General features: G+C 46.1%; 1 protein-coding gene across 1 annotated transcript in view; it reads right to left on the bottom strand.

The window, feature by feature from the left end:
* The window catches only part of MYO5C (myosin VC), an 82,774-nt gene that overhangs the window by 55,852 nt on the left and 2,339 nt on the right, over nucleotides 1-24,583 (bottom strand). The window contains exons 2-8 of the mRNA XM_090270612.1: nucleotides 16,394-16,504; nucleotides 13,095-13,260; nucleotides 12,379-12,523; nucleotides 9,321-9,477; nucleotides 7,103-7,246; nucleotides 4,413-4,494; nucleotides 3,332-3,439 (exon numbers count right to left, since the gene is read on the bottom strand). Coding sequence (XP_090126738.1) covers nucleotides 3,332-3,439; nucleotides 4,413-4,494; nucleotides 7,103-7,246; nucleotides 9,321-9,477; nucleotides 12,379-12,523; nucleotides 13,095-13,260; nucleotides 16,394-16,504 — 913 coding nt within the window. The remainder of the gene's footprint in view (nucleotides 1-3,331; nucleotides 3,440-4,412; nucleotides 4,495-7,102; nucleotides 7,247-9,320; nucleotides 9,478-12,378; nucleotides 12,524-13,094; nucleotides 13,261-16,393; nucleotides 16,505-24,583) is intronic.

A 24,583-nucleotide genomic window follows, 5' to 3' on the forward strand; every position in this document is an offset into this window, starting at 1 on the left:
CGATACACGGCAGGTAGGTGACAAGGCAAAGCAACTAAGAATGTGAAGTTTGGGTGTCTGGGTTCTGCCACCCCCCCTTTGTGTGATCCACAACTAAGTCATTTAACTACTGCATGCCTTCCAGGGTCACAAACGTGAAATACCCCCAAAGCCACGCTGGGCAAGAAAGAACTTCAGCTCCCACTTCAGTCATTGCCTTTAGTGGGACAAAGTCACGCAGAAGCACTGCTGGCCCGAGTCAGATTTCAACCAGAAACACAATGGGCAGGTCCCCTGAGCCCGAGTCCTGGCTACGGCTGACTGTTCCCAGCGTGTTTTTTCTTTCAGAGACTTAACGGGCCAGGCAAGAGTCAAAGGATGAATTCCATGAGGTCAGCAGAGAACAAGAGAAGGGAGCTTTTGATCAAACTGCATTGCCTTCTGCTTCATCAGGGATAACGCTGTGGTTGGCCCAGGGTCCTCGGGAGCAGAACAGAAAGGGAAAGTGAGGAAGGCCTGCCTGCCAGGCACTGTCGCGGCACCTCCCACCGTCACCTCTCTAATGCTTACAGCGACGAGATGAATTAGTACTCGTATCGTTCCCACTGCACAGAAGGGAAACTGACACATAGAAGGGTATGTCCATTCAGCAGTGTCACGCCAGTGACGAGGCCTGTGGAGTTCACGAAGCCACCTGGGCTTCCCCCGGTGTGTGTGATGTGGAGGTCCCCCGATGGCCCCATGCCAGGCACAGAGGCCCGTTTACTGGGCTTGCTGTGAAGCGGGTTTGTGTTTTGAACTTGATAACCTCGCTGCTAACCCTGCTCGTCTCTCTATACTCTTCCCATAACAAAACACAGGCATGGACAAATCAACCAATAAGGACTTACAAGCAATCGCATTTTAAAAGAGGGTGATGTGCCCAAGTGTGTTATAAGCCTGTATAAGATTCAAGTTAGGCATTCTCCTTGGAGGGGGTCTCCATCTAAGCTAGATAACACTGAGGCACAAATACGAGAACGAAGCCAGTGGGACAAGCAGTTTCAACAAGGTTTTCGCGTTGTTAGCAGACATGCTGTTGGATGGAACTTTGGGGAATGATGCTCTATCTGTGCTGTACTGCACAGGAGCTATGAGCCACACATGGTTATGAGCAGCTGAAACATGCCTAGTGCAACCAAAGTACTGATTTTTAATTTTATTTCAATTTAATTAAAGTACTTGTGGCTGGTGGCTACGGTGTTTGATGGCACAGATTTGGAGACCAGGAAACCAACTCACAGCATGAAACCGTTGGCTGTGGGAGCACGGGGTGATGGTCATCTCCAAGTTACAGTGAGGTCACCTGGCTCCAGGCAAGAATCTGCTCCACAACAGTACACGGACCTCCGGGGACTAATCAGACTTCTCCTCTGCCTGGCACTGGGTCGTCATGCTTGGACACCCTGGCATGAGTCTGGATGGCTTCCTGAAGTCCACAAGTCTTTCCCCACACTGCGAGAAAACTCTAAGGAGCTCTTCAACTATTCTCACTGTATCATCTAGGGCAAGGGTCAGCAAATGTTATCTTATTAGGCTTTGCAGGTAGTGGGGCTGATGTCATGATTACTCAGCTGAGTAAACACACCACAGTATGAAAACAGCCATAGACCAAACTTACACCAATGAGTGTGTCCATCGCAATAAAATTTTATTTACAAAAATAGGCTTCAGTCTGCCAACCTTTGGTCTAGGACATTTTTTTAGTGATTCACGCAGTGAGGTCATGTTTTCATGAAGTGATATAGCATTGGCACAGTTCACAAATCATGTTAGACATGATCTCTTAATCCTCACAACATCCCTGACAGCTCCTGCAGTGGCCACTCCAAAGATGGCCCAGCATTCACGCCCTGCATAGTCCCCTCTCATGAGTCCTGAGTCTGAGCTGGCCCTTTGGCTGCTTTCAATGATCAGCACATGGCAGTAGTGAGGCTGCATCACGTCTGAGGTTGGGTGCATAAAAAGCCCTGCAGAGTCTACTTGGGCCTGTTGGAACTGGCTCCAGGAGAAGGTAGCCATGCATGCGCAGTCCATTTACTGTGAGACCAGCATGCAGTGAGGGAGTCTCCGTGGAGAGACAGAGAGACGCCCACTCAGCCCCCAGCAGTTGTAGGCATCCCAGCCCACACGAACAAAGAAGCCTTCAGAGGATCCAGTCTCTGCCACCATCATATGGGAGTCCTCGTGTAAGAAGTGCCCAGCTGAGACCAGTCCACCCAGAATCACAAGAGATAACAATAAATTGTCATTGTAAGACTGGAAGGTCGCAGGTTCGATTCCTGGTCAGGGCACGTGCTTAGGTTGCGGGTTTGGTCCCTAGTTGGGGCGTGTACAAAAGGCAACTGATCAATGTTTCCCTTTCACATCCATGTTTATCTCCTTCTCTTTCTCCCTCCCTTCCTCTATAAGCCCTCTCTCTCTACAAGCAATGAAAAAAAAATGTCCTTGGCTGGGGGACTGAGTGAAAAAGGCGAAGGGACTGAGAAGTACAGATGGATAGTTACAGAATAGTCATGGGGATTAAAGCACAGCAGAGGGAATATAGTCAATAATATAGTAATAAATATGTGTGGTGCCAGGTGGGTACTGGAACTGTCAGGGGGAACATTTCGTGAAGTATGTAATTGTCTAACTACTATGCTATACACCTGAAAGTAATACAAAATAATATCGAAAGTTAACTGTAATTGAAAATAATTAAAAATAAATTTAAAAATGAGATGTTTTAAGACCCTGAGTCCAATTCCAGTTCCCTCTATACTTGCCAGGTAACCTTGAGTAAATCATTTTCCATCTCTGTGCCTCAGTTTCCCTGTTGTAAAATGCAGGAAATACTAGCATCTACCTCCTAGGGTGGCTGTAAGGTTTAAATGAGTTAATACAGGTAATAAAGTGCTTGGGGTGATACCTAAGCTCCATATCAGTATGCACTATTTTATCGTCATCAGGATACCCATGAAGGTCACGTGGGGCCAATATCACACTTCTGAGCTGAGTGAGGCCGTGGCTTCCACCAGGCTTCTCTCTAGTCAACCCAGAAGAGCTCATGAGCATCCACAGGGCTTCTAGCCCAGGACTCTCCCAACAACCCAGTAAGACTGAGGACGAAAAAGTTGATTGCTGGATTTTTTAAGGAAAAGGCACTGTCTTAATCATGTGGCCTCTAACTATGTCCTGATTGGCTCATTCTAAAATAAGAATTTATTAGGAATCTTCAGAATACATGCATGCTTGGTATCCTTGCCTTTAAAAAGAAAAATTTGTTTTACAAAGGAAATGGCCACACCATGGATAGGATACTTCCACTTACCCAACAGTGTGAAGGTCTTCTGAGTCTCCACCATGTCAGCCCTGTCATTCACACCCTCAATGACAGTGCTGCCTCCCATTCTTGTGTAATTAAATTCCTCTGCACTCCCTGAAATCAAAAGTACGGTTGTTGTGTCTGTAACACAGAAACTTGGACATACATGTTTATCAAAAGGGAAGTTCTTAATAAGCCATATTGAGTGTTTTACACATGCCATTCCATTTATTCCTTAGACTTCCACATTACAGACTCAGAAGCTGAGGCTCAGAAGAGTGAAGTGACTTCCTTAAGGTCCCACAGTGATGTTAGGGCAAGAATTTTAACATGGGGCTGATCCTAAAGCTCATGATTTTTTATTCTACACCTAACAATTTTATTATACAGCTTTCTATGTCAAATTTCTGTACACAGACATTTTTTAGTGAGGTTTATTAAATGTACAACGAACTACACACATTTAAGATGTACACTTCAATGAATTTTGATATATGTATACCCTTATAAAGCCATTACACAAACAGGATAATGACCTCATATACAGCTAATATTTGAATAGTAGGTTACTCTTCAGAAAACTTTTTCATGTTCGCTATTCACATTCTGTTTAGTACATAAGGCATGGATATTATCTTTATGTGATTTCATTATGACTACATATAATAGTGACCTGAGTCATCAAGGAAGTTCAAATTATGATAGAGGTACTCTACCTCAGAAGGAAAATATGGCAGCCATATTAGAAAAATGACCATCCAAGGAGTTCAGATAAAAAAGAAAAGTTGGAAGACTCAGGGCAGCAAGTCTTGTTGTCAGGAGGCCTTATTCGGGTGGTTCCAGCTGATGACCACGATCACCCATGACCTTTGAAAAGAACCCTGGGGTTGAAGGGCTCCCCCCCACCGGACCCACCCCAACCATCAGCCCTAATCTATCTCCTTAGAGGCATCAATTCTACCCCCAAACCCAAGGATCTTATATCTTTGCACAGAATATATTTTTTAAGTGCTGTTACTATATGAAGAAATTAACCTAGAATTTAAAGCCCTACATAATAGACTTCTATATACCATCCATCACATACCCAATTTAAGATGTTTAAATTCCGACTGCTGCGCAGATGCACAAAGCTGATAGAAAATGTGATAATTTCGTTCATTTTCTGACTGTGAAAGAAAGACAAGTCCGAGAATTACGCCAATCCTTTATAAGTGAAAATGTGAAGTTTTTACCAGAGGGTCTTAGATGGTTAAGCTGGACTGAAAACTGCTCTCAGGGACCCAGGCACCCATGTGTGCATTTGTTGTGGTCAGTCCTGTGGTGACCCACCTGCTCCCCTTGGCCAGCTCACAGGCATGCCCTTCCTCCCCCAGAGGCAGATTGGTGGCCCAAGGTGGTCTCCAGATAATGACCCCAATGCTATTAAATGAAAACATTCTATGAAGTGGAAATCATGTAGTTTGTACTCACTGAAAATTTTAAGAAACTTCTTACAACAGAAGTCTTCCTGTTACTCTCCTCCTGGGCCAAAACTAAGAGAATTTTCTCCATTTTACTGAAAGAAGAGCCTTTCTCTTAAATTCTCCCTCACTAATTCTAATCCCATCCTCTTTCAGGTAGGAGAGCCAGTCTAACAGCTTTGTCTGTTTCAAACAGGTTTCATGCCCTAGAAAGATAAACCTGATTTTTATACTCTTAATGATTTTTTAAGTGCCCCAAATTAAAAGTTATAATCTTTTCTCTAGGACATGCAACTCCATTGATATTGCATCTATCCTTTTTTTTTTTTTTTTTCAGTATGGGGGTTCCTCAAAAAATTAACAATAGAGCTACAATATGACCCAGCAATCCCTCTTCTGGGTGTCTACTCAGAACATTTGAAAATACTTTATTAGTAGAGATATATGCAATAATATTATAATAACTATGTATGGTGCCAGGTAGGTACTGGAAATGTTAGGGGGATTATTTTGTAAAGTATATGATGCTGTACAACTGAAACTAATACAAAATAATATTGCATATAAGTTGTAATTTTAAAAAATATATGTACTCCTATGTTCATTGCAGCATTATTTACAATAGCTAAGACGTGGAAACAGCCTAAGTATCATTCAATGGAAGACTGGATAAAAAATATATTATATATATATATACACACACACACACACACACACACACACACACACACACACAATGGAATACAGATAGCCACTGTATAACATGGTACTTCTACAACATGGTTTCACTCTAACACAGTTAGAGAATGGGGAAACCCCCCATATAACATGGTACTTCTATAAGATGGTTTGTCTCTAACATGATTAGAGAATTGGGGAAAACTCCCATATAACACAAAATTAGGGAAATTCCCATATGATACCGAACGTGATAAAATTTTGGACTGTATTAATCTAATGAACTCATCCATCAAAGAAATAAAACTGACAACATTAAATGCTTGTTGGAAAAATATATGGCCGGAGTCAATTCAAAGTGAAAATGTAATTGAGCCAGCAGAAAACAGAATGGATGCAATAGTAGAACTTACTAAGTCTTTAGGAGGGGAAGGTTTTGATAATATGACTGTAGACGATATCCAAGAATTGCTGGTGGAAGAAGAAACTGATGAAGCAATTTTGGTGGAAATGACATCTGGAATGTGCCAAGATAACTTAGGGACGACAGCACTGATGAAAACGAAGGAGTTAAACAGTTTACTCTAAAAAGCGTAAAGAAAGGCCTAGACTTAGCTGAACAGTTAGTCACACTTCTTAAAAGGAGATCCTTGCACTGAAAGGAGCAGAAAGTTTAAGAGAGAACTTCAAAAGTGCTTAGCACCATATAACGAAATTTATAAAGATCTCTCAGCTAAAAGCAAGCAATCTAAAATAACAGATTTTTTTGCAAAAAGTAGAGCATAGAACTCAAGATAATGCTGAAGAAAGTTCAGAGGATGAGGATATCTTGTCAAAAAAGAAAACACATTCAGTTAATGGAGCTTGGTAGTGATAATGAAGAAAACATTACTTAATTCATGTTAATATGTAATACTTTTGATGAAAATTGCTTTATAAAGATATTTATCTTAATTATAAAAATATAATAGTATGTTTTTTTAATTTATAGAACCTAACCCCCCTTTTTGTACTAGCTCTGTTTTGTATAACACAGATTCGCATAACATGGCATTTGTTAGGAACCTAACAGCTGTGTTATACGGGGGTTACCTGTACTACTCAGCCATAAAAAGGATGAAATGTTGCCATTTGTGACAACATGAATGGATCCTGAGAGTATTGTAAGTGAAATAAGCTGATGAAAAAGAATAAGAACAATATGATTTCAATCACATGTGGGATAGAAAACATAAAGCAGAAAATGAACAAACAAAACAAACACAAAAACAGACTCACAGATACAGACAATGGAATGGTAGTTACCAGAGAGGAAGGGGGACGGGGGGAGGGTGAAGGTGGCAATGAGGTCAAATATATGGTGACAGGAGACTAGACTTCAGGTAATGGGCACACAATATAGTATACAGATGTCACATGATAATGTGTACCCCTGAAATTTACATAATGGCTTAACCAATATTACCCAAATAAGTTTAATAAAATTTTAAGAAACAGAAAAATAAACCAAACTGCAGATGAAAGTAGAAATATACTCTATTCAAGTCACAGAACAATGTAGGTTTCTAACATGTATATGAATGGAAACAATACTTTAAAAGTTGGGAAAAAGGAAATTTAATATTTTTACCCTTACTTGAAAGACAACTCTGGATTTCTCCAATAGGTAAGTTCTCATGTTGGCTCCTATAATTTGATTTCTTTCATCAAAACTGATTTCTGTGTATTTCCCAAATCGACTGCTGTTGTCATTGCGGGTGGTCTTGGCATTCCCAACAGCCTACAAAACATAGGAGACTCTTAAAATAATCACATTAAAAAGATATTTTTATTAACATTATTGGAGCAGTTTCAGTAAAATCCAATCTTGTATGTTGAGGGGAAGTCTGATAAGCAGAGAGAGATCGGGGGTGTGCGGGAAGCAGCCCAAGACTTACAGGGAACACAAAGCACCGTTAGCCTGCCACTCGAGGCTCCCCTCAATCTTGCTGGGAGACACTGGGCAGAACCAAAAAGGACACAGGTTCTGATGTTTTAGGACCCTGGGTTCTGTTCTTACTATCTGTGTGATGTTAGAAATGTTATTTCATCCTTCTCTGTAATATGAGAAAAATAAGCATCTTACAGAATTCAGAGGAAAATAATATAAAGTGCCTCAACTTATCCATGCTGCCAATATTACAAATGCTCAATTAAAAGTCCATCTCCTTCATTCAAACATTTATTTCTATCCTTAGCCCTTACCACTTCCCTATTCAAAATTTCCACTCAACCAAAAAGCTGCCTTCTCTCATCCCTCCCACACTCTGAGCATGACTTGAGCTTTTTTACTTCTGTTCTTGAATTCCATCTCTTCTGCCTGTCTCCCTTCCTGGGCATTCTTCATCTAAAAGTACCCTTAATGCACATACACTGCACTTCCTGCCCAGGTCATCACACTTGGTTACAGCATGTATTCACTGAACCCTGCTGTGGGCCACATGCTCGGTAGGCAAAGGTGAACCGAACAGACATGGTCCTGCCTTCATGGAGCTTATTAGCTGTTGGGCAAGGCCAACCCTGATCAAATAATCACACAAAATTATGCACTGGGCATTTAACTGGGAAGTGCTTCTTGACTTTTCTATTGCTATCTTGGACTGTGATTTATGTTTCTGTTTAATTTTAAAATATGCTTATGTTAGAAGAGTCTTAAAACTTGGGGACTGGGTCTTATTCTTTTCCATTATGTCCCATATTATCTGGCACAGTGACTTAAACAAAATAGGTTGTCTGATAAATATTGAGGAGAAAACAAAGAGGAGAGGTCTAGAAATCTAATGTTCTTGTTCTTCATCTTCTTCTTCTTTGTTTTTACTTTCAATACACGCAATTTATTGTTTGTCAGTTATAGCTCAGTAAAGCTATTAAAACTATCATCTAACTCAAAAAACAAAGCAAAGCAAAACAATATAAAACAACCAAAACCTCCCCCAAAGTAAAAGTCCAGGATCAAATATTTTCACTAGTGAATTCCACCAAACATTCAAAGAAGATTTGATACCTATCCTTCTCAAACTCTTCCAAAAAATTGACAAAGAGGCAATACTTCCTAACACATTTTATAAGTTCACATAACTCTAATACTAAAACCTGGTAAGGTTTTGAAATCTAATGTTCTTAACTACTTGCTATATTTCCAAATAAATACAAATTGGTCCTCTTCCCATTTTGCAAGGCAGCCAGAGCTGGCCTTTGGGCCTTCCCCTGAGCCTTTCAGATGCCCCTTCCTCTGAGAGGGTTGTGTCCTTACCCCTGGGCACTATCATGGCTGGCCTTGCCCACACCTCTGACCATCCAGGTTATGCTGATGAATCCGTTGGAAGGGAGGAGGAAGAGCCTTGATATGTGGTATTTGCCAATTTTTAAAGTGTAGATACTCCCACCATGACTGATTTCAAACTACCATAGGTTTAACAATAGCTCACAATACAATCCCTGCATATTGAATCGTCAGCTCGGAAATGCTGGTGCTCACTGGCTGGAGAGCTCCTCTGGTCTCACTGCACTGGTATCTATGGTTGAGGAATTTCCCCTGGGATATAAATGTGAACAGCGGACTCCTGACACCTGATGGTAGAATTTCTAGCTCAGCAGGTGGAGGAGGAGAGCCTCAGAAACAGCAATCTCTGCCCCTGCTCCTTCTGATCCCTCTGGAGAGCAGGGTTCCAGCCTCTTTCCCATGCTCGCTTCTTTGGTCTTCAAAGAGTGGGAGCTGTGGTTAGCCAGAACAACACACACACAAACCAACTGCCTCTCCATCATCACACGCCCTGCCTCGGAGCCCGCTTCCCACCCCAGCCCCAGCTACACACCTCCGTTATGGGGTTAGACGCCAGAACCTTGTCCTCCACGTGGGCGTTACTGCTCGACTTGCTGACGGTGGCGAAGTACCTCATGGCGTAGCGAGCAGACACTGTCTTTCCAGCGCCTGACTCCCCACTTACAATTATTGACTGATTTTTATTGTTTCTAAAGCAAACAAATGAAAGAATTTTTAAAACATTCATTTCTGGCTATTAAAAAGGCAATAGTTACTCATTAAGAAAAATGCAGACAGGCAGGGAGGGAAACTCATCACTCTAAAGTAACTGTTTCAGCATTCCAGTGAATTTCCTTCTCGTCTTTTTTTCCTATGTGACCATGCTGAACACACAATTTTGTCTCCCTACGTCTCCTGTGTTGAGGGTCCCCAAGACCAGTTCCAGGTTCAGCGATCCACTAGCACTCACAGGACCCAGCATTTAGTTGCACTCATAGATAACATTACACCAAAACTGTATTTAGTAAATGCTACCAAAAGAATACCAAGTGACTTGGCAAGGCAAAAAGTACATGGGGTCACATTCAGAGGTCCACTCCTAGCGGAGTCACACAGGGCATACTTAATTCCTCCAGCAATGAACTGCCACAACACCTGGGAAGCTCCTTAGAGAGTCAGTACCCAGAGGTTTTTAAGGCATCTGGTCATGTAGGCATCCCCTAACAGATACCGAAATTCCAGCGCCCAGAGGAAAGCAGGTGTTCCCAACGAACTACATTGTTTACATCCACAGCTGAAGCTTAGGTACAACGAGCCTCTCTTATCAATTGGGAAACTGCGAGAACCTTCTGGAAATCCAGCCACTAGGCATGTTTGCAAATAGGCCTCTAGGGAAAGCAGTCTCATGTCTATGGTAACTCCTTTCTGCATATTCTCACTTAAACATATTGAATAAAAACATTTTAAAGACATTATTTGGAGAGCAACTATTCAAAATGTGCTCGAGAATGTAAGTGTTCTGCAAGCCAAAATACTCGGTTACATAATTTAGAGATCTTCAAAAATGCATTACACTTTTCATGCTGTAAGATTACGATGGCAGAACCTTATTATAATGCCATTTTCTGTACCTAGCATGACTTACGTGTCAGGGGCTCTGTGGATACTTTATAGGGATTCTCAATCAAGCCCCACAAAAATCCTATACCCCTTCCATCCATTTTACAGATGAATAAAACAGCGACTCAGAGAGGCAAAGCGATGACCTAGGGCTCAGAGCACACAGCCTTCCTCGTGAACGTGAACGCTGCAGAGGACATGAGAGATGGGGCTCCTAGTTCAAAAGAGGAAGCTAAGACCCTGAGGTGAATGACGCCCCGGTGTCCCTCTGCCGGGCAGCATGGGGCTGGGGTTATTAATGCTGGGCTCTCCTGAGAAGTCTCACGTGAGCCCATTTTGTGTTTGTTCTGCTACTCCAGTTAGACAGACCGACCTCTGGAAAAAACTGGCTTTTCAAGCTTGAACCTGGCTCAGCCCTGCGGCTGCACGAGGCTCACTCTGCTGATGCCCAGGGCAGCTCCGCCCCTCGGGCTCGGGGCCAGGGACTCTAATCGGTCAGGTAAAGCAGGGCCAATCCTAGAACCACGGCACGGGTGTTTCAGGGCTGGAAGGAAACTTGCTGTGGCAGAAACCAAGGTATCGGGTACTTAACTGCTAATTTTCTATCTAACATTCCGCCTCCCCTTTCTTCCTAGGGACTATGCCCCAATTTTTACTGGGCACAGTGCTGCCCATATGAAAACTACATATCCCAGCTTCCCTTGTGGCAAGGCATGGCTATGTGAGTAGGTGTTGGCCAATGACCTGTGATCAGTAATGCTCTGTGGGGCTTCTGGAAAGTCTCCTTAACTGGGAGGGGCACAATCTTCCCCTGGGACACTCTGTCAGTGAGCATATGGAGAAAACAGTTGAGTATCAGCTTGGCCCTGAGGATGAGTCCCACCCCAGGGACAGGGCAGCTGCAAAGCCCCGGGTCCCTGATGCTTTGGTGGAGGTGCTGTGCTTGCCCTGGCCTGCCCATCAGACTCCTCTGCAGGAGAGGAGCGCACACTTCTACCTTGTTTAAGCCACCATTATTTTTTCCTGATTCCAAGTAACAGAGCTTGGAAAGGGTGCTCACTGAGCATCTAGTTCACAGGTAAGGACACTGGAGCTGAGGGAGATCGGGCACTGTGCCCAAGGCTATGAGCAGGTCCAGGTCCCTCACTTCAGGTCTTCATCTCTGAAATGAGGGTGATGATGGTAGCTCAGCTGACTTCACTGGAGTGTTGGAAGACCAAAGACCACTGGTCGTGGAAGTTCTTTTGCAAACTGTAAAAGGAGTTACAAAAATAAGGTGGTGTTTCTACTCTTCATACATTACAGATGAGGAGGACATTGAAGCCAAAAGAGGATGATTATGGGAAAAAGAAATTACATGTGGAGTCAAAAAATTGGAGTGCAGACCCCAGCCCTGTCCGCGCTGGGTGACCTTGTGCAGATGATTCTCATTTCAGTCGATCACCCAGGCATCTTGATCACAGGCTATTCTGCGAGCATCCAAGGTGATGTACGGGAATGTGTGCATGGTAATTGGTCCACAGGAGGCTTTTTAATAAATGTTGCTAGCAAAACAAGAACTCCACAGGGCCATACAAAAAACAGGTGGCCAAATTAGGGTAAAACCCCAAATCTACAGCTGAAACCTGTGTTCATCTCCCATTAGACTCTGCTGCCTGGGGTGGGTAAAAAAGTTTAAATATCTCAACAGTGGACAATATATCAATATTCCTCCAACCTGCAAGAGAAGCGTCTGCTATTTCCAGATTGGCAGGACCAACTTTTAACTACCTAGAAGGAATAAAACCCAGAAAACTCAGTTTAAACAGGGGAGTTTCACATTTAGAGTTATTTGCTACTTTATAGAGGTAGTCTGCTCTACCAGACACCCTCTCCCGTCTGATGGTCACATTAAATTAGACCAAGCTAGATGTCTCCCCACCACCATGAGGACCTAGCAAATGCGGGAACATTAGGAGAGCAAGAGGAAGCCCCGCCTGGCAGGAGGCTACCTGGCCATTTGCTTGTATGCCTCTTCTGCTACGGCAAATATGTGCGGGTCCATATCGCCCATGTTCTGCCCGCTGTAGGCGTGGATGATGGCGTCTCCATATATCGGCAGCTGCTTGTAAGGATTCATGGCCACCAAAATGATTCCTGAGAACAGATGTTAAATGCAGTGATGGGATTCTTACTGTCACCCATTTCTCCAGGTTCTTTTGACAAACCCCAGCTCTGCCACTTACTAAACCATCTGTGTGTCTTTAGGCAGGTCACATAATGCTCTGAATCAGTTCCCCAGTGCCACCTCCATGTCTGGGCTGCTCTGAGAGGGTTAGATGCGATGACAGAGGAGAATTCCCGAAAACTGAAAGGGCTTGGCAATCCTCAGTGCAAATACAATGATAATATCATTGCCCCGAATTTATCAAATATAATGAGGAACTCAAGCCCAAGCTTGATCCACGTACGTTTTTCTTGGTAGCTCGATCTTAGCTCTTGTTGAAAATTCACCCCATTTAGACACTTCTTTTATATTATACCTAACTCTCTAAAATGTCTGTACCTTTTAGGTGGAAGTTTGGGCAAATGTTTAAATGTGATTACACATGGACAGAAGTCAGCATTGCTAGTATAAACGCAATATAAAATATATGCCCGGGATGCTCCGGACTGCAAGCACTCAGCCTCAGCGCCACTCCCGCGCCCCGCGAAACGCTCTCCTTACCACTGTAGGTGTAAATGAGTTTGGAGTCAGCAAAGCGGACTCGGAGATTGTGGAGCACTGCGGGCTCATGCAGGTAACTGAGGGCTGTGAGGTCATTCTCACCCACGAGGACGTCAGGGTTCTGGAGCGGAGGCAGAGACTCAGGGTCGATGGAATAATCCAGCTCCTGTGGACAAAGACAAAATGAAAGACTTCTGGTATTTCTGCTGGCCCACTATCTCCATCCTATCTACCTCCCATCAGAGTGATCCCTGACAGTCTGAAAACCACACTTATGTAGAGCAATGAGAAAATTATCTTTATGGCTGACTTAAAAAGTGGGAGCCGGGGGACTAGGCATTAGCTATGTGCCCTGGGAAGAGTTAGTCACCCTTGCTGGGCCTCTTCTCTCATCTGTGAAAGAACTGGACTCGTTAGGCACCCCATCCCTGACTCTACCACAGGGGCCCCATTTATATGTGGTTTAGATGTTGGGTGCTGTGGAAGTTTTGATTTGAAACATAATTCTGCTGCTAAAATATGACTTGATCACGTAAGATCCCTCACAGCTCTAAGGCTGCCAAATCTCTGATGGAAGTGACATGCTTCACGATGAGAAGTGTCTGAAGGGGCCCGTAGGGGTGGTGGTATCTCTGAAATAGGCCAGCAGTGTTCATGAGGGCACAAGGCTCCCCCTGCAGGGCCACCTTTGCCCATCACCCGCAGCCTGGGCTGAGTAACACCCAGGCTGGCCTGTCTTCTGCTGGACGTCACCTAGTGTTCCCACAGTAGCTGCCTGAGCAGAACGAAGGCCAGGTTAGCATACACATAACCTGGCCTTCCACAGATGACTGGGCTTCCTAATGTCAGAGCATCAGGGGACCTTACGGCCACTTGTTCTTACTTCCTTCACTCTCATTTCACAGCCTGGGGAAGGGACTCGAACAAGGTCACCCAGCAAGCTTGTTTCACGGCCACCTTCCTGCACCAGCTCAAGGTGACCCAGCTGCCCCTCAGCAGGTGCCCACTGTGCAGACTCTTTGTCAAGCACTCAGCACCGGTTATCATTTAACCCTCAAAACTGCCTTTCGAGGAGGGCACAACTACCCTGATTGACAGTTAAGGAGACAAGCTCAGAAAGGGTAGTCTCCTTGTCCAAGGTCCCTGAGTTAACACGAGTCTGGCTGACTCTGGAGCCTGCATCAGGCTTCCTCCTGTGAGTGCTGATGGGTTTGGTTTGTTGGCTGCTTGGTCTATTTTGTGTAAGGAGAGCAGCTCAGGGCAATCCAGGACAATGGACGTGAACCCTCACAGCAGCTGCCTCTTGCACTGTCGAGCAATTAGACTCTAGACCTACCCCAAGCTGAATAGTCTTATGCTACACTTATTTTAAGTTTTTCTTTTACCTGTTTTAAATTAACAGCCTCTTCCAGGTTTTTTTTTTTTTTAATGTAGATTCATAGTTCATTAAATATTGTGAATAAAGTCCTCTGTCAGATAAAATACATAAATAAAAATTAAGTAATTAATGAACCACCTCCTTTTTCAGTTCAGCCAGAGTGTGTGGTGTGTGTGCATGTGTGTGATGTGTGAAAGAAACCCAGGAAAAAAGAGAGAAAGGCAAACAGGACAGACGGCCTAGGGGAGGGGAGAGAGTGCGGAGAACATCAGACTGACAGCTGAGGCAGAGGTGCCCTTTTCTGGCACAAAGCTGGCTTTGTCCTCCATGGTATAGACAAACAGTCAAGTTGCAGAGCGGTCTGGCTGCTGCCGTCTTACCTGCCTCCCCTCGTCCTCCTCCTCCGGGCAGCTGGCTCAGGGCCAGGACTGCCGCCACCTGAAGCCCTGCTGATATTACCGAAGCAGCAAACCACCACTGCAGCTGCCATCTGAGATTTGGCTCCCAGAGCCCTGTGACCCCTAAGGAGAGCATGCACTGTGCACAGGAGGCGCTCAGCAAGTGCTGCAGGGAGTCTCAGACGGGCGGGGGAAGGCTGAAGGCAGACACAGCATCCTCGTGCTCCACCTCCTGCACTGGCACACGTTTGACCTTCAGCAACTCTCCCTGTGATGCTGTGCTGATCTTAACTCCCTTTTACATAAGAGGAGACCAAAGCGCACTTTGTCGCAGACTAGCGAGGGGCTGTGGTGGGATTTCAATGCAGATATTGATTCTAGAGGATGTGCCCTTAACCTCTATGTTGATCTTCCTTCCACTGTCTCAGGAAATGACTCCCAAATCCAGGATATTCTTTACAGACAGGGTGCCCTGTCTCTATGGAGGCCATTTGCATGCTTTGGACATTCCAGCATTTTAATGATGTTCCCCAAACCAACCCTGGCATCCGGATGGATCAGGAATCCTCTGTCCAGCTCCATATCCAGATAGTTGATTCTGAGAAGGTAAGGCCCCCTTAGCTGTGGATCTAGTGGGATGTCATTAGTGCCAGGGGAGGGATAAGATGACTCATGATGAAAAATTAAAGCAAAGACAAAATCTGCAGAAGCTTTTACTCCAGCGCGGGAACAACTGCTGATCTTCCTACTCAACCTTCGGGCAGGTTTGTTTGTGTCCGCTGGGCCAGCTCCTCCATTAGGAATACTCGCACCTAACTTTTGCTTATGAGGCACTCTCATGCATCTGCAATGCACCAGGACTAGCTGCTTCATTTTCTAGGCAACAAAATTTCAGCACTGACAGAGGCCCCTCATCATGTCACACAAAGCTCGACACGACTGTCCTCTTGTCCCATCACCCGTCACGTCCCTAATCGCCCCGTCACGGTCCCTCCTGGAGGTCTCAGTTCTTACATGTTTCTGTCCCTCACCCCTGCCTCTCCCTTCCTCTTTTCTCTCTCCCTCCTCTGTTTCTCCTCCTCTTCCCAGCGTGATGTTGTTCCCCGCCAGTGTATGCCTTGGCCCAACCTTCTTCCCTCCAGATTTCTCGTCTTTGCCCAGTCTCTGTGCTGAGACCTAGGGAACCAAAATGGCGGATCACCTCTGAGCATTCTCCCAGCAATGCCGAGTCCCTGGAAATGCAGCACGAGGCCCAGACCCACCCGCTGCACCTTGTTACAAGGAGAGGCCCGGCTGAAGAAGAGCACTCTTTGCCCTCAGTTGGTCAGTGTGGGTGGGGGCAGGGGGCGTGGGGAGAGGAGGGGGGTGGTACAGACACGAGTGCATCCACAGCAGCAGCTGGCCATTCTGGTGCCCCCTCATGTGCCCTCCCCTGGTTGCTCCCACAGGCACCGTCTGCCCGCCCCCACCTACCCCAGTTGCCCCTTTGTACATCACGGCAGCTACAGCCAGCAAGGACCCACCGTTCCATCCTCCAGCAGGAGTTGCAGGACTTTGTCACCAACTCTGTAGTCCTTTGTGATTTCTGCGGATTTCCAAACATCTTCAGGATCAGGAATCCAAACCCTGTTGTACTGACCAACACAATAGGACAGGCTTAATGTCAGCATTTTAAAAAGGAGGCACCCAGTGTCTTGGTAGTGGAACTGCTGGAAACGCTGGCGGAATGTCTCCGAGCCAGGCCAGGAGCTGCTAGGGCCTGGAGGGAAGCGCGGAGTGGCTTCAGCAAGTGGTGCAGACCCCAGGGTTGTGGGCTCCAGGGCCATGGACACACAGAGAAGTGGGGTAAGAAGGGGAAGGGTCTAGAAAAAAAAATGAGGCACGGATAATCAGATCATTTGACCCAGGAAGGTTTGTTTCTGTCCACTAGGCCAGTTCCTCCATTAGGAATACTTTTACCTAATTTTTGCTTTTGAGGCACTCTCTAGTGTATCTGCAGTGCATCAGGCCTAGCTGCTTCATTTTCTAGGCAACAAAATTCCTAAAGCCTCCTAAATACACCTTGAACACTGACAGCCTGGGAGTGACAAGGAAATCCATGAGTGCCTTTAAAGGGAAGACCTGAGTGCTGGTACAAGAGTTGGAGCAGAGAGATCTGGTTCACCACTGATGGGACTATGGGGCTCTGGACCAGGCACTTAACCTCTTGTGCCTCGTTTTTCTCATCCATAAAGTGGGTACAACAATACCTGCTTCACTGATTTGATGGGAGGTTAAATTAGACTGTGTACTTGAAAGCACTTTGTAAAGTGCTATAGAAGTAATGTTCTAGCAGCATTATCACAGTCTGAGCACCAGGTCAGCAGCTGAGGGTTCTGCTGTGGGAAACGCAGAAGTCCACATGTAGCTGCCAAGCTCAGTTCCCCACAAGCATTTGGTATAGCTGGCTCCATGCTGATGTGCAAGTCTTCACGCAGAACCACACTGCTATGCACTGAATTGTGTCCCCTCCAAAATTCCTATGTTAAAGCCCTAATTCCAGTGTGACGGCATTTGCAGATAGGGTCTTCTAAAGGTAATTAAAATAAAATGAAGTCATGAGTCCCTGATCTTATAGGGTTAGTGTCGTTATAAGAAGAGACACCAGAGAGCTTGTGCACACACTCTCTTCACCTGCATGCGCCAATGGAAGGCCATACATGTAACAGTGAAAAGGCAGCTGTCCATACCCAAAGGAGAAGTCCTCACCAGACACCAACCCTGCAACTCTGATCTAGGACTTCCAAGCCTCCAGAATTGTGAGAAATAAATGACTGTTGTCTAAGCACCCAGTCTGTGTTATGGCAGCCCTAGCAGACTAATACACATGCCTAATCATTCACGCATAAGAAAGAGGGTGGTCTCATTCTCCAGGACTTACCAGTGGTACCTGAACGCTGTTCAAAATAAAGACAAGGTGACTGCCAAGCGCTATACTGCAGCTGTCATCATAGGGTCCCAGGATGCGTTCCCCTCTCCTCCAGGCATGCTATCTGCAGCAGGCACTGACTACATTGGCTCTTCCACCCAGACCCCACATCTAAGTCTCCTGTAGCAGTCTGTAAATTAATCCTCCTGTCCATTCATTCATTCATTCATTTGTTTGTTCATTCATTTGTAAACACCTGCTAAACATCTATGATATCTGTGTCTGTCATAGGGCTAGATTACCAAAAAGAGAAGGCACCTTCTCATAGTTACGTGATCTTCCTACTAACCCAGCCAATCACTGACCTGTAACTGCATTCAAATTTGTTCATATTTGCATCTCTCTGCTCATTTAGCAGTAGTTTCTATGAACAGGGCACCCCTACAGGATATCCTGGTGTCTTGGGACATAACCAGGCTGACAGGAACAAGAATTGGGAAGCACCCACAGGAAGACATTACACAGTACCTAGGAAAGGTTTTCAATTTAAAGGTTTGATAGCCCAGGATCCCAGATGTGGATGAAGTCTGAGAGGCTGGCAGTTTTCACTTCCCAGAGAAAACTGGCCTCCAAGTTCCCCAAGAATAGAGCAAAGATGAGCACCACAGTTTTCATAATAGCCCCCAAAGTGGAAACAATCTAGATGTCTATTAATATGGAGATAAATTTTAAAAAGAGAAAGAAGTACAACCGTGGTATACTCATGGAATACGACTAGTGAATAAAAGGAATCAACCACTGACATAAGAATGTGAATGAATCTCTAAAGCATTAGGGTTAATCAAAGAAGCTTAACACAAATGAGTACATTCCACATAAGTCCATTTCAATGAAATGCTAGAACAGGTAAAACTAATGTATGGTGGGGAAAATTGAGAGCAGTAGTGCCTCTGAGGGTAGAGAGGGCCCAGGAGCAACTGGGAAGGTGCATGAAGCAATGTTCCGTGGTGGGCTCCACACAGGGGCTAAGCACATGTCCAGCCTCAGAGAACACACACTGAAGATCTGTGCATTTCACTGTCTGGAAATTCTACATACAGAGCTAAGTAAACATGGAACTTGACAATATGCAGACTAAAATATTTAGAAGGACATGTACTGACATATACAATTTACTCCAAAATGCTTCAGAATATAAGATGGATTGAGGGCTGGACAGAAGATAGAAAGATGGATAGGCATGCGATACCACGAATACAGTGAAATGTTCATGCTCACTGTAGGGTTCTTTCAACTTTACTATGCGTCAGAAATGTTCATAACAAGATGTCAAAGGAAATAAAAAATAAGTATAAAATACAGTTCAGGGTTTCAGTACTAGGCTTGGGCAAAGTTGGTTGAGGAGCACAGCAATAAATATGTTAATACAAATTGCTTCATTAAACCCAAAGGATACATATACATATGCATGTATGTATATATTCAAAATTGACTGGATATCAATCATGACTCACTAAAGTTATTTGAGTTGCTTTAATTATTGGCAGCTAGCTAAGAGCAGAAGCTCGCTGAAATGTGGCATGGATGGGTAAGATTTGAGAGAAAGACAGAGAGAGAATGGAAGAATGACCCGACAGGCAACAACACAGACTTACTTCCACACACTCCTGTAAACAGGTAGACAGAAGCCTAATAAGCAAACACAGAGACACACAACCCAGACACACACTCACACTCCATGTATCCTTGTTGCCATGGGCTACCATTTTCTACCTCAGGTCTGCTACTGAAAATATTTACTGCTAACCTCATAAAGCTGAAATCATTACCACAGTATCCCAATTATCAAGGGTTGGACACCATAGAATTTCAGAGCTGAAAAGGTCCTTGAAAACTGTCTACTCAAAGTTGTCAATGTCCTTTTCACAGCCACAGAAAGCTTACTTCTGCTGAAACGGTGGCAGCTCTTTTGTGAAAGAGGTAAAAACAGAGGTGTTATGGTGGGATCCCAGTGGGGGGTTTTTGGCTGGGTCTGTCAAGTCCTTCCACAGAAGCCTGGGGTCTGAGAAGTATGGAATGTTAAAATCCCTCAGTCAGCCTAAGCCTTTATTTTACTGATCCCCAAACTGAAGCCCACAGAGGTCAATAACCAGCCAGCTTCCACACAGAGTCTCAAAGGCCAGAAGTCCAGGGGAGCCAGGGCCTGGGATTCTACGTGAACCACTTGTTAATTAAATGAGTCTGACCCTGAAAATAATTCTGAACTCTCCAGTGCAGCCATCTGCCGAGGGCAAGCAGGCTCCCCCAGCACTCGTTTTAGATTTGTTTCCTTGGTTATTTCAGCTCAAAGTAATGTGACATGGTAGGCAGTGTTAGGACACATGGAACCAAATGTCTGCTTCTCTTCTGGAGGGAACACAGTGGTCTCCTCGCCAAACCCCCACCTGAGCTCCCGGCTGCCCACACCTTACAGGGCCTGGTGCCTCCGCCAGCAACGCTGCCAGTCATTTAGGGCCCCACAGCTGAAGCCCAGCCTGGTAAGTAAACACACTGAAGTTTACCCTGTTCCACAGAAGTTACACCCATTTGGTCCCTCCCTTCCTCCATACATTCCTTTACCTGCAAGGCAGCACTTCAAACTGGAGGAAGAGCTAACTTTGCAACGTTTAGACAAACAAACGCAGTCCCTGCAAACAAGGTGACTAGCTCTCACGTGACCTCCCCAGTGTGGCTCTTTTTCATGGAGCAGGGGCCTCTTGGCTCATACCACCCTCTGGGCGGGCCCATCTCCCACACCTCCCCTGGGATCCTCCCCACAGTGGGAAACCATGGTGTCCCTCAGCCATGGGAGGCTCAGGAATGATGCAAAAGCTTCAGGTGCACTGCCCCGTAGGAAATGCTATGTTCCCAGGAACATGCCCCATCCGCATGCCCTACGTGCCCAGGTGAGAGAGGGCAGCACCTTCTCAGGCCGCCCGCCTATTTGAAGGGGTCTGCTGGTATCAGCCACAGAAATGGCGTGAAGGCCTGACCTGGAATATGGAATGACACCAGTTCCCTTCCTGCCCATCTTCTGGCCTGGATGGGATCCTATGCAACCCAGTGAGCCTAGCCAGAGTGGGGATGCGAGCTCTCGCTCTTCCTCCTCCTCACCCCTCATTCCTCAGGGCCCTCCTGGGCCTCCGCTTATGTCTCCCAAAGTCCTTCCCGGTCTTTTCTCACAATAGGCTCTTTGGAGATTTTCATCTCTTCCCATGGTTTCCAAGACTGCCCCGGCACCTGTGTGCCGCTGAGTGCTCCAGCCCAGATCTCACAGTGGGTCTAGACCACATTTCCGATTGCCCTCCTGATGTCAGCCCCTAAATGCCCTGAGACACTCAAATCCCAAGCTCAAGTGATTATGATGCCCTCTCCAAACCTGCGCCTCCTCCTCTTCCTCAAGTCAGAAACCAGGGACCTGGGCTCTCCCTCCCCCCTCCCCCCCAACCACGAATGGTTGTCAGGTGCAGGCAAAAGGTCTCATTAATTTTACAGGTGTGGAAACCCAGAAAGGTTAAGTAACTTGTGCGGTGTCACTGGTTATAAGGGGCAGAACCAAGACTTAACCCCAGTCGCCACCTCTAGTGCAAGGAGCACTCCGCTTAAGAAGAACAACGCAGCACTGCCAGCTGCATGAGGCCCACGTGCAGGAGGTGCCCCCCCCCCCCCCCCCGCAGTCCCACGGCACTCACGGCCAAGCAGACCAGATTAAGGAGGGTGCCCCTATGGTGGAGGGTTTGGAATGAAGCTGTAGGAGAAAAGGCTGGTGGTACTATCCCTCCCCTCAGGCTCTCAGTCCACCCAAGTGGCATTCTCAGCAGCTGTCAAGCCGTATGGGCTTCCTTTATTCTAAACAGCTCCATGTCTTCAACTCCTGCCACCGCAGCCTCAGGTCCCTGACTGCTTTCTGAGGTCGTCCCAAGCCTGGTGCCTGTCTTACAGCTTTGGTTTCTCCAGTCCTCCACTGGGTCCCCCGCTTCAGCCCGTGACCATGCTCAGGTGCCCCCGTTCTCCCTCGCAGTTCTACTGAAAGAGAAGTGATGCTACATCTAATGGCGGCTCTCAGCCTTCGTCCTCCTTGACTCTTCTGCAGCTATAGAACAACTGACTGCCCCGTCTTCAGTTATTGACACACATGGTCTTCTTCCTTGGTTTGGAAGGAAGGCGATCATATATAGACATGTATATTATATGTGTATGATCACACAGCATATACAGTTTTTGTGCTCTTATTTTGTATGTAACAAGCATTTTCCCCATACTGTTATGACCTCTTCATTAAGTAGCATCTGTAACAGCTTCATACTGTTCTATGCTGTGGGTCTTCTGTAATTCACCAAATTCTACCCCTTTTGCTGGACAATGGGTTTGCTTACATTTGTTATTAGAAGGAATAATATGATAAACAACCAGGTGACAGGGGAGGCAGCTAGGAAGTGGATGAACTTCCCGCCAGTCCTCTGTGTGGGGGAGGGTCAGATCTCTTGAAGAGGAGGAAGATGATAAAGGTGAATGAACCAAGTCGGTGGTACTGGGAGGTGTTAAGAACTCAGGCTTTTACTCCTGACTCCACGGCTTCTATGTAACCTTAGGCAACTTAACCGGAGCCATTTGTAAAACTGGGATAACAACAGAGTATTGGTTATTCAGGTTAAGTGAAAGAAGGCACATGCACTTCTGAGGATGACATCTGGCACATACGAAGCCCTCAGTGACTGAGATAAAAGTAACCATCATCCTCATCTTCATGCCCATATCAAACATGTATTGAGCCCCCAGTGCTCCCTGTCCTCTAGAAACTCTTGGTCAACAAGGCGGATAGGGAGTTAATGAGCTGTTGCCAATGATTATTAAAGGCACCCAGTTGGAGGGCAAAGGTTTCTCAGAAGAGGCTCTGCTCAGATGAATTTGGAAGGTGAAGGCATGGGTGAGCAAAGCAGGTGCAGAGATGGACAGACATTTGAGGCAGAGGGAGCCCTGTGTGCAAGGCATAAGAATGTGTTGAGAGACAGCAAGGAGTCTGGTGGGGCAAGAGCCAAGGTGGGCAGGGGGCTGGGAGATGATGCAGAGTGGCGGGACCATGTGGCTGGCCAGTGAGTCTGAAAGTGACAGGGCCTCCAGAGGGGCCACATTGAGAGTGGCCAGTCTGGTTTTTCTTAGAGAGATTTCGGAGCAGAACTGCTGGGTCAAATGCTGTGGACATTTCTAAGGCATGTTGCCAAACTGCTTTTGAAAAGACATGGTTCGTTTTGCCTGGCCCCACCCCCACCCTCTGCAGCCACTGCCGCTGTCACCTCACTTCCTCCCAAGAGTCCTCTGTTTCCCGGAATCTCTCTTCTTGTGGTTCCTGACGCCAGCTCTCCTGTCTCCTCCTCCCTGCAATGGCTCTGTCGCAGGCTCTCGGTTTCCCCCTACTCCCCAACCAGATGCAGTCCCAGGGTCCTGTCTTGGCCCTCCTCTCTCCCTTGGCAAGGCCTTCACTACCTAGGCTGCAACTCTGCCTCTGGGCAGAAGACTCCTGGCCCATCCAGGACCAGCCCTGGGACTCCCGCACCCCTCCAACCCCTGCAGGTGTTTTGCTCACGACTTTCCTAAGAAACATCTCCTCCTCCTGATGCCCCTCACTGTGTCAACAGCACACCCTCCTCTCAGTCATCCGGACGCTAACCTCCATGCCATCCTTGGCCCATCCTGTCCCCCACACACCCCAGTCCAGGCTCCCATTCTCACCTAGCTCACACACTCTCCAGACTCTGCCTCCACCTTCTATTTCCAATCCTGTAGCCACAGTTCTCTCCCGGTGGCAGTGAGGATGACTTGACAAAGCAGCAACCTGACTCCAGCCTCTCTCCCGTGGGGGCTGAGTCCCGTGGCACGGTTGGCACACCCAGCTTCCTAAATCACCACACTCGACCCTGTCACCCTCCACTTAAACCTTCAGCAGAGCATAATGCCCTGGGCTACACCTGGCTGCACAACCCTCCTCTCAGCTCCATTGCCCAGCACGTTCCTTCAGGCCCTCCACGCCTCAGCAGACTGATGTACTTGATATTTCTCATGTCTCTCTCAACAAAAAACTTGAGAGGCAAGACTATCACTTAAAAAAAGAAAACTTTCTAACCTCCCCCAAGCATACAGTTTTATATACAGAAGTGTCAAAAAATATTTTATGGGAGGTAGTATGCCTTTCTTCAAGACCACTGCAGGAAGAGAGGTTAGACAGGGGCCAGGCAGGTAACAGCTGTGTAAAGAGTGTGACTGGGCAGCCTAGCGATCATGGGATAGGTGTGGCTGCCACACAGGGATCCCTGAATGGACAGTCCACCCACCACCCCACTGCAGGATCACTATTTGCCTGGGTGCAGTGTTTTAAAACACTGTGTGGCTAAGATTGTGTGATAGGGGTTAAATGTGGCTAAGGGTCCCAGCCATGAACTTTGACTTAGGTCAATCCTGTGTGCTGACATTCAGGACAATTGGCTAGATCTTTGGACTTAAGAGGGTGGGTGGGTGGTGGGGGTGGGGACTGGTAGAGAAGCGAAGAGAAAGGGTTTAGATTTTGTCTAAGAAAGAAATCTTTGAGTTAACTTATATGTGGAATCTAAAGACCAATATAAATGAACAAACAAAACAGATACAGACTCATAGACACAGAGAACAGACTGATGGGTGCCAGAGGGGAAGCAGGTTGGGGGACTGGGTGAAAAAGGGTGCCAGAGGGGAAGCAGGTTGGGGGACTGGGTGAAAAAGGTGAAGAGATTGAGAA

The sequence above is a fragment of the Furipterus horrens genome, unplaced genomic scaffold, assembly GCF_987537825.1.
Source record: "Furipterus horrens unplaced genomic scaffold, mFurHor1.1.pri manual_scaffold_3, whole genome shotgun sequence".
Taxonomy (NCBI): domain Eukaryota; kingdom Metazoa; phylum Chordata; class Mammalia; order Chiroptera; family Furipteridae; genus Furipterus; species Furipterus horrens.